The sequence below is a fragment of the Netta rufina genome, assembly GCF_964035555.1.
Source record: "Netta rufina genome assembly, chromosome: 6".
In the NCBI taxonomy this organism is placed as follows: Eukaryota; Metazoa; Chordata; class Aves; order Anseriformes; family Anatidae; genus Netta; species Netta rufina.
The window spans coordinates 13948225-13963205 of record NC_140129.1 but is presented as its reverse complement, the minus strand read 5'-3'; the positions used below and the strand labels follow the sequence as shown (position 1 = coordinate 13963205).

Sequence of the window (14981 nt, the reverse complement as noted above, 5' to 3'; positions counted from 1 at the left end):
GGGACACAGAAGAACCATTGCCCACAGTTACCCATCTGGTATCCATCTGGTACCAGCAAACAACAGACAGTACCAAATCGCAGAGAAACTGTACCAACTGCTAAATTGGTATCAGCAAGCAAAGAAGGTCGCCACCCAACAGCAGTTGCAAGCAGGAGAAACAATGTCTGTAACATTTACAGACTGGTATCTGAAGATCCGGAGGAACCTGATGCCATAGCATATGGAAAGCAATTCCTCTTTCTAAGCCTGCTTATGCTGATGTTGTTTGCTCAGTATTAATCCAGGTTTGGGATTTTTTTTTTGTTAACCATATTGAATTTGTGGCGTGGAGAGCTTTTGTCATAATGCCATTGAAAGAGAGCCTCTCTTTAGTGGCATCTATGTCTAACAGGATTAAGGTGGATTTAATAGCCTGTGCTAGAGGCTAACCATTCAAATTCTAGCAATACTGTTCCAGAGTGGTGTCAAGTCACAATAGAATGAGTTGGGGTTAACTTCTAACTCCGTGACAATTTACTCTGCTCTTTTTCTTTGATGTGAGCTGTTCTTGGGGAGAGGTGTGGCAGGGGGGTTTTCCCAATTTTATTGCCATCTTCCTCTTCTTCCCTTTGTTCATTTTTCCCCTGTCTTCTGTCTTGTCTTCTCTTGCAGCAGTGTGCTGGTTTGTACAGTGGCTAAGTGTTTAGAATGTAATAATACAACAGTGAGAGGTTTACTGCCTCTAGGCGCTACCCCTTCCACTCTTGAGGACCTCCAGCAAGGCATGATTTTATAGACAATGAAAGGCTCTCTCTCCCCTGTGAAGCTGCCTGCCTGCAGGAAGCTTTTCTCTGTCTTTTTCCACTACTTGCTCTGCAATTTAGTTCTGTGCCCTGCTATTTCCCCCTTCCCCTCCCTCTTTCCTTCCCAGACACACATGCACATACCCCCCATGTATGCATTCAGCACCAACACCAGCTGTAGGTAGATGCGGCAAAATGGCATTATCTCGATGTATATGTTAAAAACCTCAAAAATACCCCAAACGTTTTCATTTGCCATCCTCAGCATAAGTGGAAATATTGATCTGTCCCCTGTTTGCTTTCCAGGTTCTGACACTGTCATTTCATTTTCCCTAAAAAGAATACAAGCTCATATCTGTGCTGCACAGAGTGGTCATTACACCCTGGCACTGGTGCCAAGAACTCTGCTGACTTAGCTAGAGAAAGATGCTGAAAGCCCCTGACTTGGAGAGAAAATTCAATTCAATTTACTTCATACAGTGTCTCTCATGAAGTATTTCAAAATGCCTTATATCAGGAGATAACATAATGAGAAAATGCTTTAGAGAACTGGGATTCAGATAGCAAGACAAAATGATACACAACAATGAACTAGAGTAAAAGAAAAGACGACTGTCATTTAAAAGCAGTAATCATCTGGATAAGTAGTCTTGTAAACTAATTACAGTGAGAAGAGAAGCAAAGAATGCAAGACTGGGAGGAACAAGAAGCAGCTTAGTTTCAAACAGAGGCTAAGGCAGAGTTTCCTTTGAGGCAGGGGAGAAGGAGCGGTGCACGGTATTGTAGAACAACTATGAGAGAGACACTTAATACGTACATGTGAAAACGTTTTTTAATGTATGCTCTATATTGCATCACAAATGTATCTCCGTGAAAAGTTAAATTATTCTGTCTGGTAGCCGGGAAGAAATTAATTGCATTGGCCTGGTTCAGTGGAAGAGCAATTGAAATGCCCCCTTGTAGTTGGAAGAATCAATGCCGGTGCGTGCTGAGTTTTTTTGTTGTTTTGCTGCTTTTAAGTTTTGTGCTGAGCTCAAGGGCCTCTGTTTGCCTCTGCACTCTGAGAATAGGTTTGCAAGTGAGGGTGTCGCAAATCTGGTGCTCATTAAAGACAATTAAGAGGTAAAATTAACCAAAACATATTAGACGACTAATGGAAAAAGAAGCCACCCACAGAGAAGGACACAGGCCAGGAAATGATCTCATTTTGCATGGTCAGAGGAAACCATAGTCCTCCTGCACCAGGGATCAGGGATCACGGAGCTAAGGTTCAGAAAGCAGAATATTATCTTTGTGGGGCTGTGCAGTTTTGGCTTCACCTCCATCTCTGCTATTTTCTCTCTGCTTTCTGTTGTGAGATACAGCAAATGCTGAGAGCTTGTTTTCTACTGAGCTAAGGCAATTGCCATGTTTTTAAACTGTTATGGGAACAGCCTGTTTCCCTTTTAAAGTTCCCATCTGTGTTTGTATTTCCCTCAGTCTATTGCCTTTATAGAGAGTTTTCCTCTCTCTAAATCTAAACCATTAGTTTCACCTCCTTGAACAAGAGGTAGGACATTAGTGAGGAGAACTAAATCCTGAGATAATCAGCCTTGCTTAATTCCAGCATGGAGCACTGCTGTCATCAGTGCTTCTGGTGCTTATTGCATAGGAAGAAGGGACAATGACTGTAAATATGCACATCTGTGTGTATATGTATATATATATATATGTGCGTGTGTGTATAGTGGTAGAAGGGGAACATTTAATTGCCTAGCAATCTTGACTGACCAAGTATTGTTCAGTCCTCATACAACTGATTTTCTAAGTGAAAATTTTCAAAACTACTCACCAGCACAGCCAAGATCATCAGTAACTCTGCAGTGTGCGTCTGTGTTTCTTATGGGGAAGATGAAGGATGGTTTGATTACTGTCTCTTTTTTTCTTTTAGACAAGGATGTTTTTCTCACCCAAGGGAAATGCATTCTAGCAGCATGAACATAACTATTAATCAACACTTAAGCAATAATCAGTGAATGAAAAATGATGACCAGAAACTGAAAATGTACTTGCATAACTATTTTGGCGCTTTTCCTTTGAGATCGTGCCCTTGCATTTTAACATGAACAATTCTTATAAAATTAGTGCTGATATATTCCAAAAGGCAGTGATTTAAAAAGCCAGCACTTATTTTTCATGTTAGAAAAAAAAAAAAAAAAACAGTGAATGATACATGAAGATCTGCATAAGTAATGGTACAAAGCTACTCAATAATGTCTGAGATAGATCCTCAATTGATGTGGACCAGTAATACCTTACTGGGTTACTTCAGAAATGTACATGCCAAATTCATCATCACTAGAATGCTGTGTTCAAGTGTGTAAAGACATGCAGAGGATACAGAGATATTGACGTTTTCCCTGTGTATTTTCACCCAAAAAGGAGAGAGAGCCATTGAGAGATGCAGGTGTATGTCAGCTTTGGGAATTCCTCCAAGAAGAATCAAATGCTATTGAAATTAAAACAAACCACTCTCATCAGTATTTAGCATGCTTTCCTGAATCGGGGCCAAGGTATGTGGTAGCACACAGCAGAAACCAAGGCTGTGAGACTCTACTAGGACTGCAGCAATACCTTCCTTCAGCTCTTGAAGATGCTTTTTTGACAGTTAGCTACAGTTCTAATAACATCAAGTGTTTTTTGGAGTAACCTCAATACCAAACCATTGTACCAAATGCTTAGAAGTGAGTGTGCACGTGCATGTGCTCAAGGGAAAGAAGGCTCAACATTTCCTATGACTGAGCCCAGAAAACAGAACTTCAGAAGTCTGTGAGATCATGACTTGGGCAGTGAAGTGGCACCCACAGCAATTTGTTGGTTCACCTTCCAAAATACCCTGTATCCCTGTATTTTCTCTTGACAAAATAACAAAAAAGTTTAAATTAGTTGCCAGACTACCCAAAACAAACTTTCAAAGCATCAGACCATGATTTGAGGAGCTCTTAACAACTATACTCCCAAGACATCTGTGAAATGGAGTGGGAACAGAACTACAAGGTTTCCCAGGACCCGCAGTGCTGGGAATGCATTGCTTCCTTCCCTAGTTTTGAAAACTATCCTGTGTGGAAATTAAGCATGTAACAGGGAAGCTGAAAGTGTTTTCTGTCCGGTGGAGGTGGGTTTGAGGGTTCCTATGGAACATTTCTTGGTTTGCCATTGCGGCCACTTAATGAAGGAAAGCACCACTAAGAGTACCGAAAAGAAGCATTAAAGGTGCTGTCTTATATCTAAACAATAGTAAAGCAGTACTGATGGGCTCATATAACATTAGACTCCTCTTTGAGGACTGCTTCTGTCATTAAAATCAATGCAACTTAATTAAAGCAAATTATAGATAGATACATCTATAAATAAGATATTAAAGTGTGCTGCTGAATATGATAATTGCTGCATATTTAGCAATCAGCGTGTGTGTTCTGCTTTTGCCAGGAGGGATTTCTTTCAGTGGAATCAATGGAGCTTTATTAAAAACCATCCAAATTAGAGGGAGAAATGATGAGTGTTATAATAACGCAAAATCACTGTTTCAACTTTCATTGCAAAACCAGGAAAGCAAAATACATCCCTCTTTGTGTATGTAAGGAAAACATCGGGAAAATTCTTTTGAATTGTGAACACTGCTAGAATTTTTAATTTTTACCTTTTGATGCAAAACATAAAAAAGCTGGATGGAGGAAAACATGTTTTCTCTGGAAATGCTGGAGGTCTTGAAGGGGGGGATAATTAGGATATCATAGCAGCAAGCAATTAAGAAGACCCTTTCTATCAACTTCATCCATTTCACATGGAACATGCAGTTCACTGCCTTACATAACCCACCTCTGTTTTAATAGCTAAAAAAAAGTCTTAGTGAGTCAAATCATCCTCTTAAATTCCACTGGAAGTCACTACATCCAGGCAGACTGTTGAAATGCAAAAATAAAATGGATGTATTTTGATACTTCACCTGTGTGTGAAACATTGAGACCAGGGTGGGGAACAAATCCACTTTTACCTCGCAGTTTTTTTCTTCAGTTTTCACTTAATTGAAAACAAAAACCAACTGTGTCTCAGCAGAGGGGAGACCTGAAGGTTAAAGGGCAAATTCCGTTATACCATGGCTCTTTTTGGCATGCTGAATCTCAACCCATGTGATTAGAAACGCTCACAGACAAAAGAAGAGCTTTGAGAACAGAGGTCAAACCAGCATCTGAATCAAGTCCTTTAACAGATGATCACAAGACTATTGAAAAATGTGCTAAGCAATGCGGCGGTACTATGTGCCATGTTTATACACAGGTTTGCAGGCAAAAGGCACTACTGGGTGGGATTTTCAAAGCACTTGGGTGATGGCAGAGCACATGCCTCACTCTGCAGGCTTCCTGGGCTGGATCATGTCTTTTAGTGCTTGTCAGTCATATAACACAGAGCAGTAGTGTCGTGCCATTTTTTATGGAGAGAAAACCAGAATGCACAAGCTCCGGTGATGTTTCTGAACATACACAGTGAATCAGTAAAAAAAAAAAAAAAAAAAAAAAAAAAAAAAAGAGGGAGTCCCAGCTTCCTTATCCTCATAAGCTCTTCCTGATCTCCTGTAATTTTAGGTAAGTCAGGCATGACTTAAGTGGAGTCAGCAGTATTTTTCCTTGGGTTCACAAAAGTATGGCTAAAATCAGCTCAAGCTGTATGAAGTTATAGTACTGCTACTTACGTAGTAGGCAACACAGACTGCTTCATTGTCTTTCAGATCTTAGTGATGATTGAAATGTTTGGAGGTGGCTTACTGTTCAGAACTGGAGAAAGTGAGGGGTTAAAACGAAAAAAATGAAACGGGCAAAGGAGATGTTTAGCATAAAAATGGAAAATGAATAAACCTTAACAACCCTATGTATTTCTTTTTAAGACTGAAATTCCTGATGCGGAGATACGGTTTTCCTACAGCTGGTTAAGAAGCTTTAAACAAACTTTTTAACAAACCTCTCTCTGCAAAGATGGTCGAAGTTTTCCAACAGAGCCCTGAGTAATACTTGCTGCATATGACAGAGGGATCGATAACTGCAGCCTTCTGAGACAGCCACCCTGAAAATGCCTCTGCTTTATTCTTTTCTTCCTTGTGAGCAATACACAAGGTCTTGGGTCTTCAGCCTGCTGACTTAATTTGGGATGGACCCAGAGAAGGAAGATCGGGTAGCTCAGGTGGGAATATGTGAGAGGAGGTAGAGCCCCGGGTGAAACCACAGTCATGCTGAATGCCGGCTCCACTGCCAGGGGCAAGGAGCTGCTGCTGGTATTCGTTTGTGGAGCTCTAGCTCCCATCTTGAGCTGTGGGCGGGTGCACAAAGAGTTGATTCTGGCTTTGTAAAGCATCATGGACTTTGAACGAGGTCACTGTAGTTGTTCATACCACAGCGGCTGTCCAGCGCCAGATGCCTCACTCCATGTGGAAGAGGTAAGGTAGACTATGCTCTTAGCTGCTCCCTTAGCCTAGAATAAATACTCCAGGAAGAAGCCGGTAGAAAGCAGGTGAGGAGAAACAAGGCACAGCATCTCCTGGGGAAAAAAAAAAAAAAGATGCAACCCCTTGCACTTTCAAGTGCATGTTTCGAGGTACTCTCAGTCTTTAGGATATGAAGTAAATCTTTTTCTGCTTGTAAAGAATTGTTCTTCTACAAGCCCAGCACCTTTCAGTAGGCAAGTCCTAGACTTATTTCAAGATACCTGCCTGCAGGTATACTCTACTCACACCATATAATTCATGTGCAAATACTTGAATTACCTAAGACATTTGTTCTCTGGTTTGATCTAAATGTGCATGTTCACTTTTTCTTTTTTCCCTAGGAAATTTTCCTTGGGAGAATTAGCAGGTTTGAGATACTTGCTGTTAGCTTATCGTTTCCTTGTATCAGAAGACTCCTCTGAAGTACCTTGCAGTTAGTGTATTTGACATAGATTGCACCGACACCTGCACAGCTTTTGTCTTGTTTTCTCTTTCTTTATAGTTACTTTTTCTTTCTGTCTGTTTGGGATCTGAATGTGAAATTAAGAATCTACAGTTTTCTGTCTTGAAACAAGCGTGGATTCCATTTGTCCTGGAGATGAGGGGAGCCCCCAGCCTGCTCTCCTTCTCTTCCTTCACATTAGTCCCCTGATGATGCCTGAGGATTCAGAAGGCAGCGCACAGTGCCTGCACTGCTCTCCTATCTGCATTCCCCCAGCTGCTGGGGACTGGCAGGGTTGTAATTGAAGACACAGAGGTGTCACACTTTTTTTTTCTGAAGTGATGTATTTCTATGACAGAAATCTTGTTTGCCAATGGAAAGTACTGGAGAGAGAGATTTGAATAATATTTAAATAATTTAAAAAAAAAAAAAAAAAGCGAAGTAGATGGAAAAAAGCCTTTCTGCCCTACAGAAAAGCTTGACCAGAAAGGCATTACAATGTATGGGTGTAATATCTTGCCTATATGTCTCATACCTTGTCTCCAAGTGTGGCCACTGCGGTGTGCTTCAGAGGAGCCAGCGGCACAGTTGCCCAGCAGGCAGTCAGGAGAGCAGCCTGCTGATGCCAAAGTTTCTACCAACTTGCTTTCAGAGAAGGGAAGACTTCTCTTTGAGGCTGGAGCTGACTCGAACCTGTCAGAGACTTTATAGCTGTCTGTTAACCTAGTGCACCTTCTTTGGATTAATTCAAGCGTCCCAGTTATTCAAGGGTTTGGCGGTGATACTTTGCAACAGTGAGTTTGATGAATTGTTTGTTGTTGTTTTTTAGTAAAGATGGCATTTCCTTTCCTCAATTTAGGCATGCTGCTCTTTTAATTGCACTGATGGGATGATGGCTGTTTCTGTGTTTATCTCTCCCCCGTTATTTTTGCATATTCATGTTTTGCTTGTTAGTTATTTGAGGCCGCTCTACGCTAAGATGATTTCTTCTTAATGATGGCTCTTTTTTTAAGTTGATGTAGTTAATTTAAACCCTGAAAAAATACAGATGCGTGTTTCCAATCATTCTTAGTGTTGTGTATTACTGTACATCCGTGAAACATGCATTTAATCTGCCGCCGTGTTCACTCTGTGCTGACCAGAGAGTTGATCTCAAGCCTCTGGCAGGGCCTCAGCCGAACATCGTGTCTTCCGTCGGCTCCCGCACCTCGCTGGGCACGGCGTGGTCAACATCCCTTTGCCTCGAGTGGAACTGCCAGTTTCTAATCCTTTTTGTTACAGTTCTTGTTTACTTGCCTAAATATCTGTCAATTATTAAATATGCCATTAAAATCTGCATACCTGTCCTGAGGCCCACTGTGTGCTCCCTGTTTGGGGGAAGGAGGGCAAGTTGGAATATTTTGCTAATTAGTATCTGTAATGACAATTCTTAGCTCAGTTTGTTGTGAAGACAGCAAGGAGCCATTGCTTTGACTCGTTCTGAAGTGCAAATAATTTTGTCCATAATTGTTCCGTTTTTACAACTTCCCTCTTCGTCAGGGCAGTATTTTATTTCAGGCACCATTTTGCTTTGGCTGAGCGATGCTATGTTTTTACTGCTGCGTGGACAGATGGGGAAAGGAAAGGAAAGAAATGGCTGAGTCTTTAATTAGCAATAGAGAGCCGGAGCTTGCTTTTCCAGTGCGTTGGGGGGTTTATACAGGATGGGGAGACTGAGCAGCTCGATGGAACCAAATTAGCAAAATGGTATCCACCGCCAGGGAGTTTCTATGGCAACTGGCTCTCGAGTCGTATATACAAACAGAACTGGCAGGGGGGACCTCCTTCTATTTGGTCTGTAGGAAACCATCAGAAAAGGGGTATTTTCAGGCTGTAAAAAGGCCTTGTGATATAAATATTTCTTACTTTCTGGTGACTGGTAGAAGTTTTGGGATCGCTACTGAGCATTGGCATAATTCTAAATCTGTTCCTGTTCCTGCACATTGACTGGCTCCTGCTATTCATGGTAGGCGTGAAAGTAATCACTGTGAAGCTTGCACGGCATCCCGAGTGCACGGTCAGTTACCTGGCACATCATTTAGCTCATAAACATCTTGCCTCTGAACATAATTAATAGCCTATCTACTGCCATGCAGGTAGACTGTATTCTACATGGCTTTTTTGCTGAGCAAACTAAATTACATGTTCAGTTTTTTTTTTCCTTCTTCATTCTTCTTCATAAATAGCAGAAATTGGGAGGTTCCTCCCTCACCACTGTACCTGATGAATTAAGGGAAATTACCAACCTGATCAAATTAGCAGTGTGAGAACAGCCAAAGCAGCTCTGACTCGCAGCCTGAGTGCATCTATCTGTGCAAATTCTCTCTACGTGTCACTGTTACTGATAGAAAAAATGAATGAATGATCAATTTAGACTGCTGCCCTCCTTTTGAAATGTAGGGCAATTACTGTTACTTTTCACTCATCCAAAGTCAGGCACTGCTAGCGTAGGGGTCATTTCCAATCAGAGGTGGTTATTTCTTGTGGCCATCAGTTCCATGAGGATTCCTTTCTGTTTTGATTCAGATAAAGGGGAATTAGCAGGAGGCCTGTGATAAATATTGCTTTCGCTTAGGAGTGTCTTGGATGCTCAGTGAATGGTAAGGTGCATAATGGTATTTGTCTAGCATAATTCCTGTGCTTTGCTAGGAATTATGCCTCTATTTGCATTGCACTTGTCTTATGTAATGGGTCCATAGTAGAGAGATTGTACGTGAAAATGCTGTGTAAAAGGAGATAAGACCTACTACACCTCAGTGCACAACCTGTCCCATTGTAGAAGCTTTTAAATCTCCTCGGTAAAAATGACGTATTATACATAAATTACAGGACTAACAGAAATGTACTCTAACCTGTGGAAAGTGCAAAATGTTAATTTTTGTTTGTTTCTCTATAATCAGGCATTTGCAGAAAGCTTCATGTGATTTATTCTTTTCTTTTTAATGAATTGTTAAAAATGTTTGAAAAGGCATTAAATCTTCCTTTCTGCCATTAATCTGTAAAAGAGGAAGGGGATTTTAAATGGCCTCTTAGTATATTGCTTTATAAAACTGCTGATTCTAGCAGCACCGGAATAGGAATACATACTAATGTAGGAAACACTGAATGCAGTCAGAGCCTCCTGCATTTATGGAGGAAAAGACTAATAGCTCCATTTTAACAAGGCTCTTAACACTTTGGGCCATCAGCAGGCATTGAGTGAGTGAAATTGGGAGAGCTCCTGTGTGCTAAAAGCATTGAAGTTCACCATTTTGTACCCCAGTTGGAGCCTTCCTGATAGAATAGTGTTCTCCAGCCAACTCCAGTTGCCATCTTGAAAACAAACCAAGTAGTGAGCTGGCATTTTGACTGAGTACACTAATGCTTCACTTCTGAACTGCCACCAGAGCATGACAAATATGCTTAACTCCCAGTGGGATACTTAGCTTTGCAGTGGTGCTAGGGGAAGTTTCTGGATTTGTGTTAAGGATGAAAGCAATACCTGTTTATATCATGTTTTATACTTGAGCAAAACACACAAGCAAAGGAAAAACAGAAAACTTGGTACTAAAATGCTAGCTTTAACTCAGGGAGTTATGCTGCAGGAATCAGGAGTATGCTTGCTTAATTAGATTAGCTCCTCTTGTTACTGAATTCTAGGAGGAAGGCCAGCCAGGAAAGGCGAGACAGTATCCCAGCTAGCATGCAGACAAGGAGAAGTCTCTGAAGATTGTACCTGTTCTAAACAGCTCTTTGATACAAAAGCCTTTCTTGTTAGCAGTGATAAGATTATGTATAGGATGTGGAGCTTCTTTGAGCTCCTGCCTTTCTTTTGTTGATTTTGGCATGTTGCAGCATCATGTGTTCTCTGCTTATCGTTTCGAGATGCATTGTTAGTAGCTGGGGTGCATAATTGATCTTCATCTCTAATTACTCTTCTCTCCACAGGTTCCTGGAAAAGGTCCAGACGGGAGCTCATACAATCTCCACTTTGAAGGGATGGAAAGGCAGTATGCATCTTTACCCAGGTACAGTGCCGAGCCTCGGACACTCACACCCTCCTTCCAATGAGTAGGGAAATCAGCCTGGCTTCAGCAGGAGACATTATTTTGCAATTTTGTCACGTCATCTTTTGCTGATGATTTAATGCTATCTTTATAACTGTGATAATAATTTGGACTTTTGGTTTTAAAGAAAAAAATCTCTCTCATTGAACACATTAGCAAGAGGCATGATCCACAGGTAGAGAACATGGACATTGGGGAAGCCGTCTCTGTGAGAGTTACAACAGGTCATAGCAAGGCCTAACTGACCAAGTTTATAGTGGCATAACCCTAACTGGCAATAACAGAGTACTGCTGTGGAAAGTCTCTGGTACAGCAGCTACAGCTCCTGAAGTCCTGTGTTGCTGGAAAGGCCATCTAAGTAGCGGTCCCATTCGAGCAGAGCATCTCTGTGTTTTAACTGAACACTGTGGAAATAAGAGCAAATTCTCTGTAGGCTTGCTTTTTTTTTTTTTTTTAGTCCTTATCAACTCAATGAAGAGTCCTTCTAGACTGAAAACCAGAAAACCAGTGGGGCATAACAAAAAGGAAGCATTTCACAGATTTCAGTCCCATTTCTATGGGAGTTCTAATAGCATAGTATAAGTTTCAGCAACCTAGAAAGAAGAGTGAGAGAACGCTAGAAGAGAGAGTGGGAAGAAAGGAAAAATAGAAAATAGTCCCCCTGTGGAATGAGGCGGCCAGGAAAGACCTTAAGGAAGTTGCACAGTCCACTTCTTGAACCTTCAAGCAAGGTAATTTGTAAAAACAAAGCAAAAACAGCTATTTACAAGCAAGAAGAGATTCTTAGTTGTGATGTAGTGCTGGCATTTAGGAAATCAGTGAAGAATTTCTTTTTGCTTCTTTTTCCCACTGACCTATGCACATTCATAGGTATTACTGCAAAGATTGATAAATATGTAATGCTCTGTTCAATTCCACATGAAAATATAAAGCATCTCTTACTTCGGAAACCAATACAAATTGTTGGATGTTCGTAGGTGTTTTTAATGCATATGGCTTCTAAATCAAAGAATGAGTCTGTAGTCTAGTTACTGTCTTCAAATGTTATTTGTTTTGGAACTTTCTTCTGCGTAGTAACTGGCTTTTCTAACTGGACCCGGCTTTCCAGCAAGGTTTCCTGTATGTATTTCCTGACTGGCTGTGGATATTCTTACTGTACGGGTTAAATAGCCATCTTCTTTCAGAGTCCTTCGACACTTGTGTTTCCTGCCATGTTTTATCAGTGAATTTTGCAGGTTCTACACAGTTTAATTATACACAACCCCCTTTTTTTAAAAAATCTATTTTAAACTTAAATTTTGTTGAATATTTCCTTGTGACTTACAAGAATATATTAGTAAGTGGTACCCAGTGTAATTCTCTACAGCAATTTTCACATTTCTGTACCATGTCTCCTTTTATTCATCTTCCATCCAAGCTAATCAGCCTTATTTTTCCAATCTTTTTAAAATGGAAATTTCCCAGTGAAGTAACCTCCATCACCCTGAGTTATTTTTGTATCACTAGTATTCCTTTGGAGCGAGGATGACCAGAACTGAGCACAATACTGCAGATGCAGACACGTCTTTGCTTTATGCAGCAGCAAAGTATTCCATATATTCCTTTTGTCCTGTTCCTTTTTAAACCTGTTGGACCCTCTGCACATTCCCTGGGTGAATTGCTTGCTGGGGCACCCTGCATTTTTCAAAGTATGTCTGTGTTAATCAGATCGTGCATCTCACAGTGTTCTTCCCAAAACTTCCATTTAACTTGCTGGAAACCCGACTCTCCCAGCTCTTCTGACAGGTTTGAACATTTAGCTGGCTAGGACTCACTATTTAGGAAGCGATCCAAACATGCAATAAGCTTTTGGAGATCGGTGTGAAAAGAATGTCGTTTTCCTCAGAGCCTGAGAAGATAATGCTGCAGTGAGGTGTGTACTTCAGGTGGATTGTGTGCAACGCCTGACCCAAAGGCTCGCCCTGTCACACGTAGGCCATGTCGCTGCCCTGTCCCTAGAGCATTTCCACCCAGGCAGGAGCAGAGCTTTGGGGTAGCACAGCCCTGGTTGTGCCTGCAGCCGAGCAATCAGCGGCTGTGTTTTATACTCGCATTTTGTAAGTTTTGCAGTTTCACGTTACTGCAGTAATTAAGCCCTGGCAGTCACAAATGACTAGATCACTACAGTGAAGTCTACATCCAGAAGAAGGGGATGCAGTCTCATTGCCAGCCACTAATGGAAATGAGTGATGTCTTTTGTTCTCATGGCTGACTGCCCAGGCGTATAGAGGAATCCAGGTAAAAGCCACCTATTTGCCAACCAATTCTCTGTGGAGGATCTTGAACGCTATGGTGACAGGCAGAGGAGAGAGAGAGCAGTAGGTGGTTCTACAGAGGTAGTATTTCCTCAAAGACCACCTTTCTTCTCCCCAGCTTTCTCATAGTCATGGTTTTCTGTCCTTCTTTTGTCCTGTCCTCACCTTGGTCAAACCACTGAGCTGTATTTGGTATGGAGGTAGCATATAAGTGTCTTACGAATTTAGCCTCTTAAGTCCAGTTTAATAAGAGAGAGTTAAGGAGGATCAGCTGAGGGTTGTAGCTGCTGGGAAGCAGTTTCTCTTTGCTATATAGCGTTGAGTCTAGGAGGCTCTGACCTTTGCCTGCCATTCTGGCATGGCACAACGCAAGGGAGTAGAGGAAAGTGCTGAGGCTGCAGCTGGTTTCCCTCGAGGAGGAGGAGGAGGGAACTTGTGCCATGTCAAGAGCAAGTGGGACGTGCACAGGGAAACACGTCCACTTACCTGAAGCCAGCAGGAGCCATGCCAGCACGTGTGTGGACATGGACAAATCAAGGAAAAGAGCTTTGATTTTCCTCCCTGCTGGGCAAGAAGAAGAAAAGGATCACCTGCCAAATAGCTTTACGAACGTGTGGTGCCCAAAGGCACCACCCTGTTCAGTGCAAAGGCACAAATCCTGCATGGAGGGGAAGACTGTCAGCAGCATCTGTGCTTATCTGCTGCTGGGTTTGTAAAATCTCAGCATTTAAACAGCATTGCTGCTTTGCCCTTTTGTTTTGTATTTTTCTGGCTTTCTCTGAAGCTGCTAATTTAAGCCTAGATATTATGGGCCCAATTCAGGTGCTGTGAGTCTGTTTTAACTGCATTTGTGGAATTCAGCTGTGTCGAGTGTGTTTGCCTTTTCTGGATACTTGCAGCAAATCCAGTGTTCCAGTCTCACTGAGCTCAGTGACACCCTTTTTGCCTTTGAGTGTAAGATCTGTTCCTCTGTAAGGTGATGTTTTTAATTAAAAGCTGAAAACAGGAGGCAGCAGCCTTTGGAGGAAGGCTTTGTATGTGCTGGGTTTAATGAGTGGCCAGATGAGTTACCTAGTTAAGTTTCTAGCTAAAATAATGCCAGTCTGTAGACTTTGTTTGGAAATGTCTACAGAGGCAAACATTTGAATTGGATGATAAGTGACTGTGGCAGGAGAGTGGCAGGTCTTCATCTCAGGCTGCATTGTGCTGTTCTGTCTGCAGAAAAGAAGCAAAATGGGAAAGACAGAAAGGAAGGCTTTGCAAGAGAGATACAGTTCTGTGCACTCGGCACTTATGTGTTGCCCTGGGGCTAAGGCTAAGTAGTGCTGAATAGATTTATTAAGCAATGTTAAATCTTCCCGCTTAGGAGAAGAATGGCTTGAATCTTATACCTCTTAGCCTCCTTTTTTGACAAGAGGAGTGTGGGAGCTAGAAAAAACATTAGTATTTTTGAACTCTTTTTAACAACTGTTTTCTTGGTGTAATCCAGAATATTTTCCTGATGGAACAGATAGAAAGCAGAAGCTGCTCTGTTTGTTGATAGCTGTATTTTTCATAGCTTGCTTTTACATATTACATATAGCTTTCATATTATATATAGCTATACCCATAGCTTGCTTTTGTGGAAGTCTGTCTCAATCTAAATCACAGCCTTGCCAATAGCAACCTTGCTCAGAGGAATCTCGTGCCCCCAGACATACTCTTTGCTGCATTAAGCTGGCTGTGACCAGAAGCAGAGACACTGAGATGGGATACTGATGGCATGATGAGTGCAGATCAGAAAGCTCAGCCATCTTCCTGGTAAGAAGTGCTAATTCCAAAAGAAAGCTAACATTCCAGACTTTCTCTGGAATCCTCAAG

The 14981-nt window shown here is 41.6% G+C and overlaps 1 protein-coding gene across 5 annotated transcripts in view; it reads left to right on the top strand.

Moving 5' to 3' along the window:
- Positions 1-14981, top strand: part of PARD3B (par-3 family cell polarity regulator beta) — a 397678-nt gene that overhangs the window by 359920 nt on the left and 22777 nt on the right. For all 5 annotated transcript variants that reach the window (XR_014618549.1, XM_084288820.1, XM_084288819.1 and 2 more), the window contains one exon: positions 10709-10788. Coding sequence is in view for 4 of the 5 variants with exons in the window: in XM_084288820.1 (XP_084144946.1) it covers positions 10709-10788 (80 nt within the window). In the remaining variant the exon portion in view is untranslated. The remainder of the gene's footprint in view (positions 1-10708; positions 10789-14981) is intronic.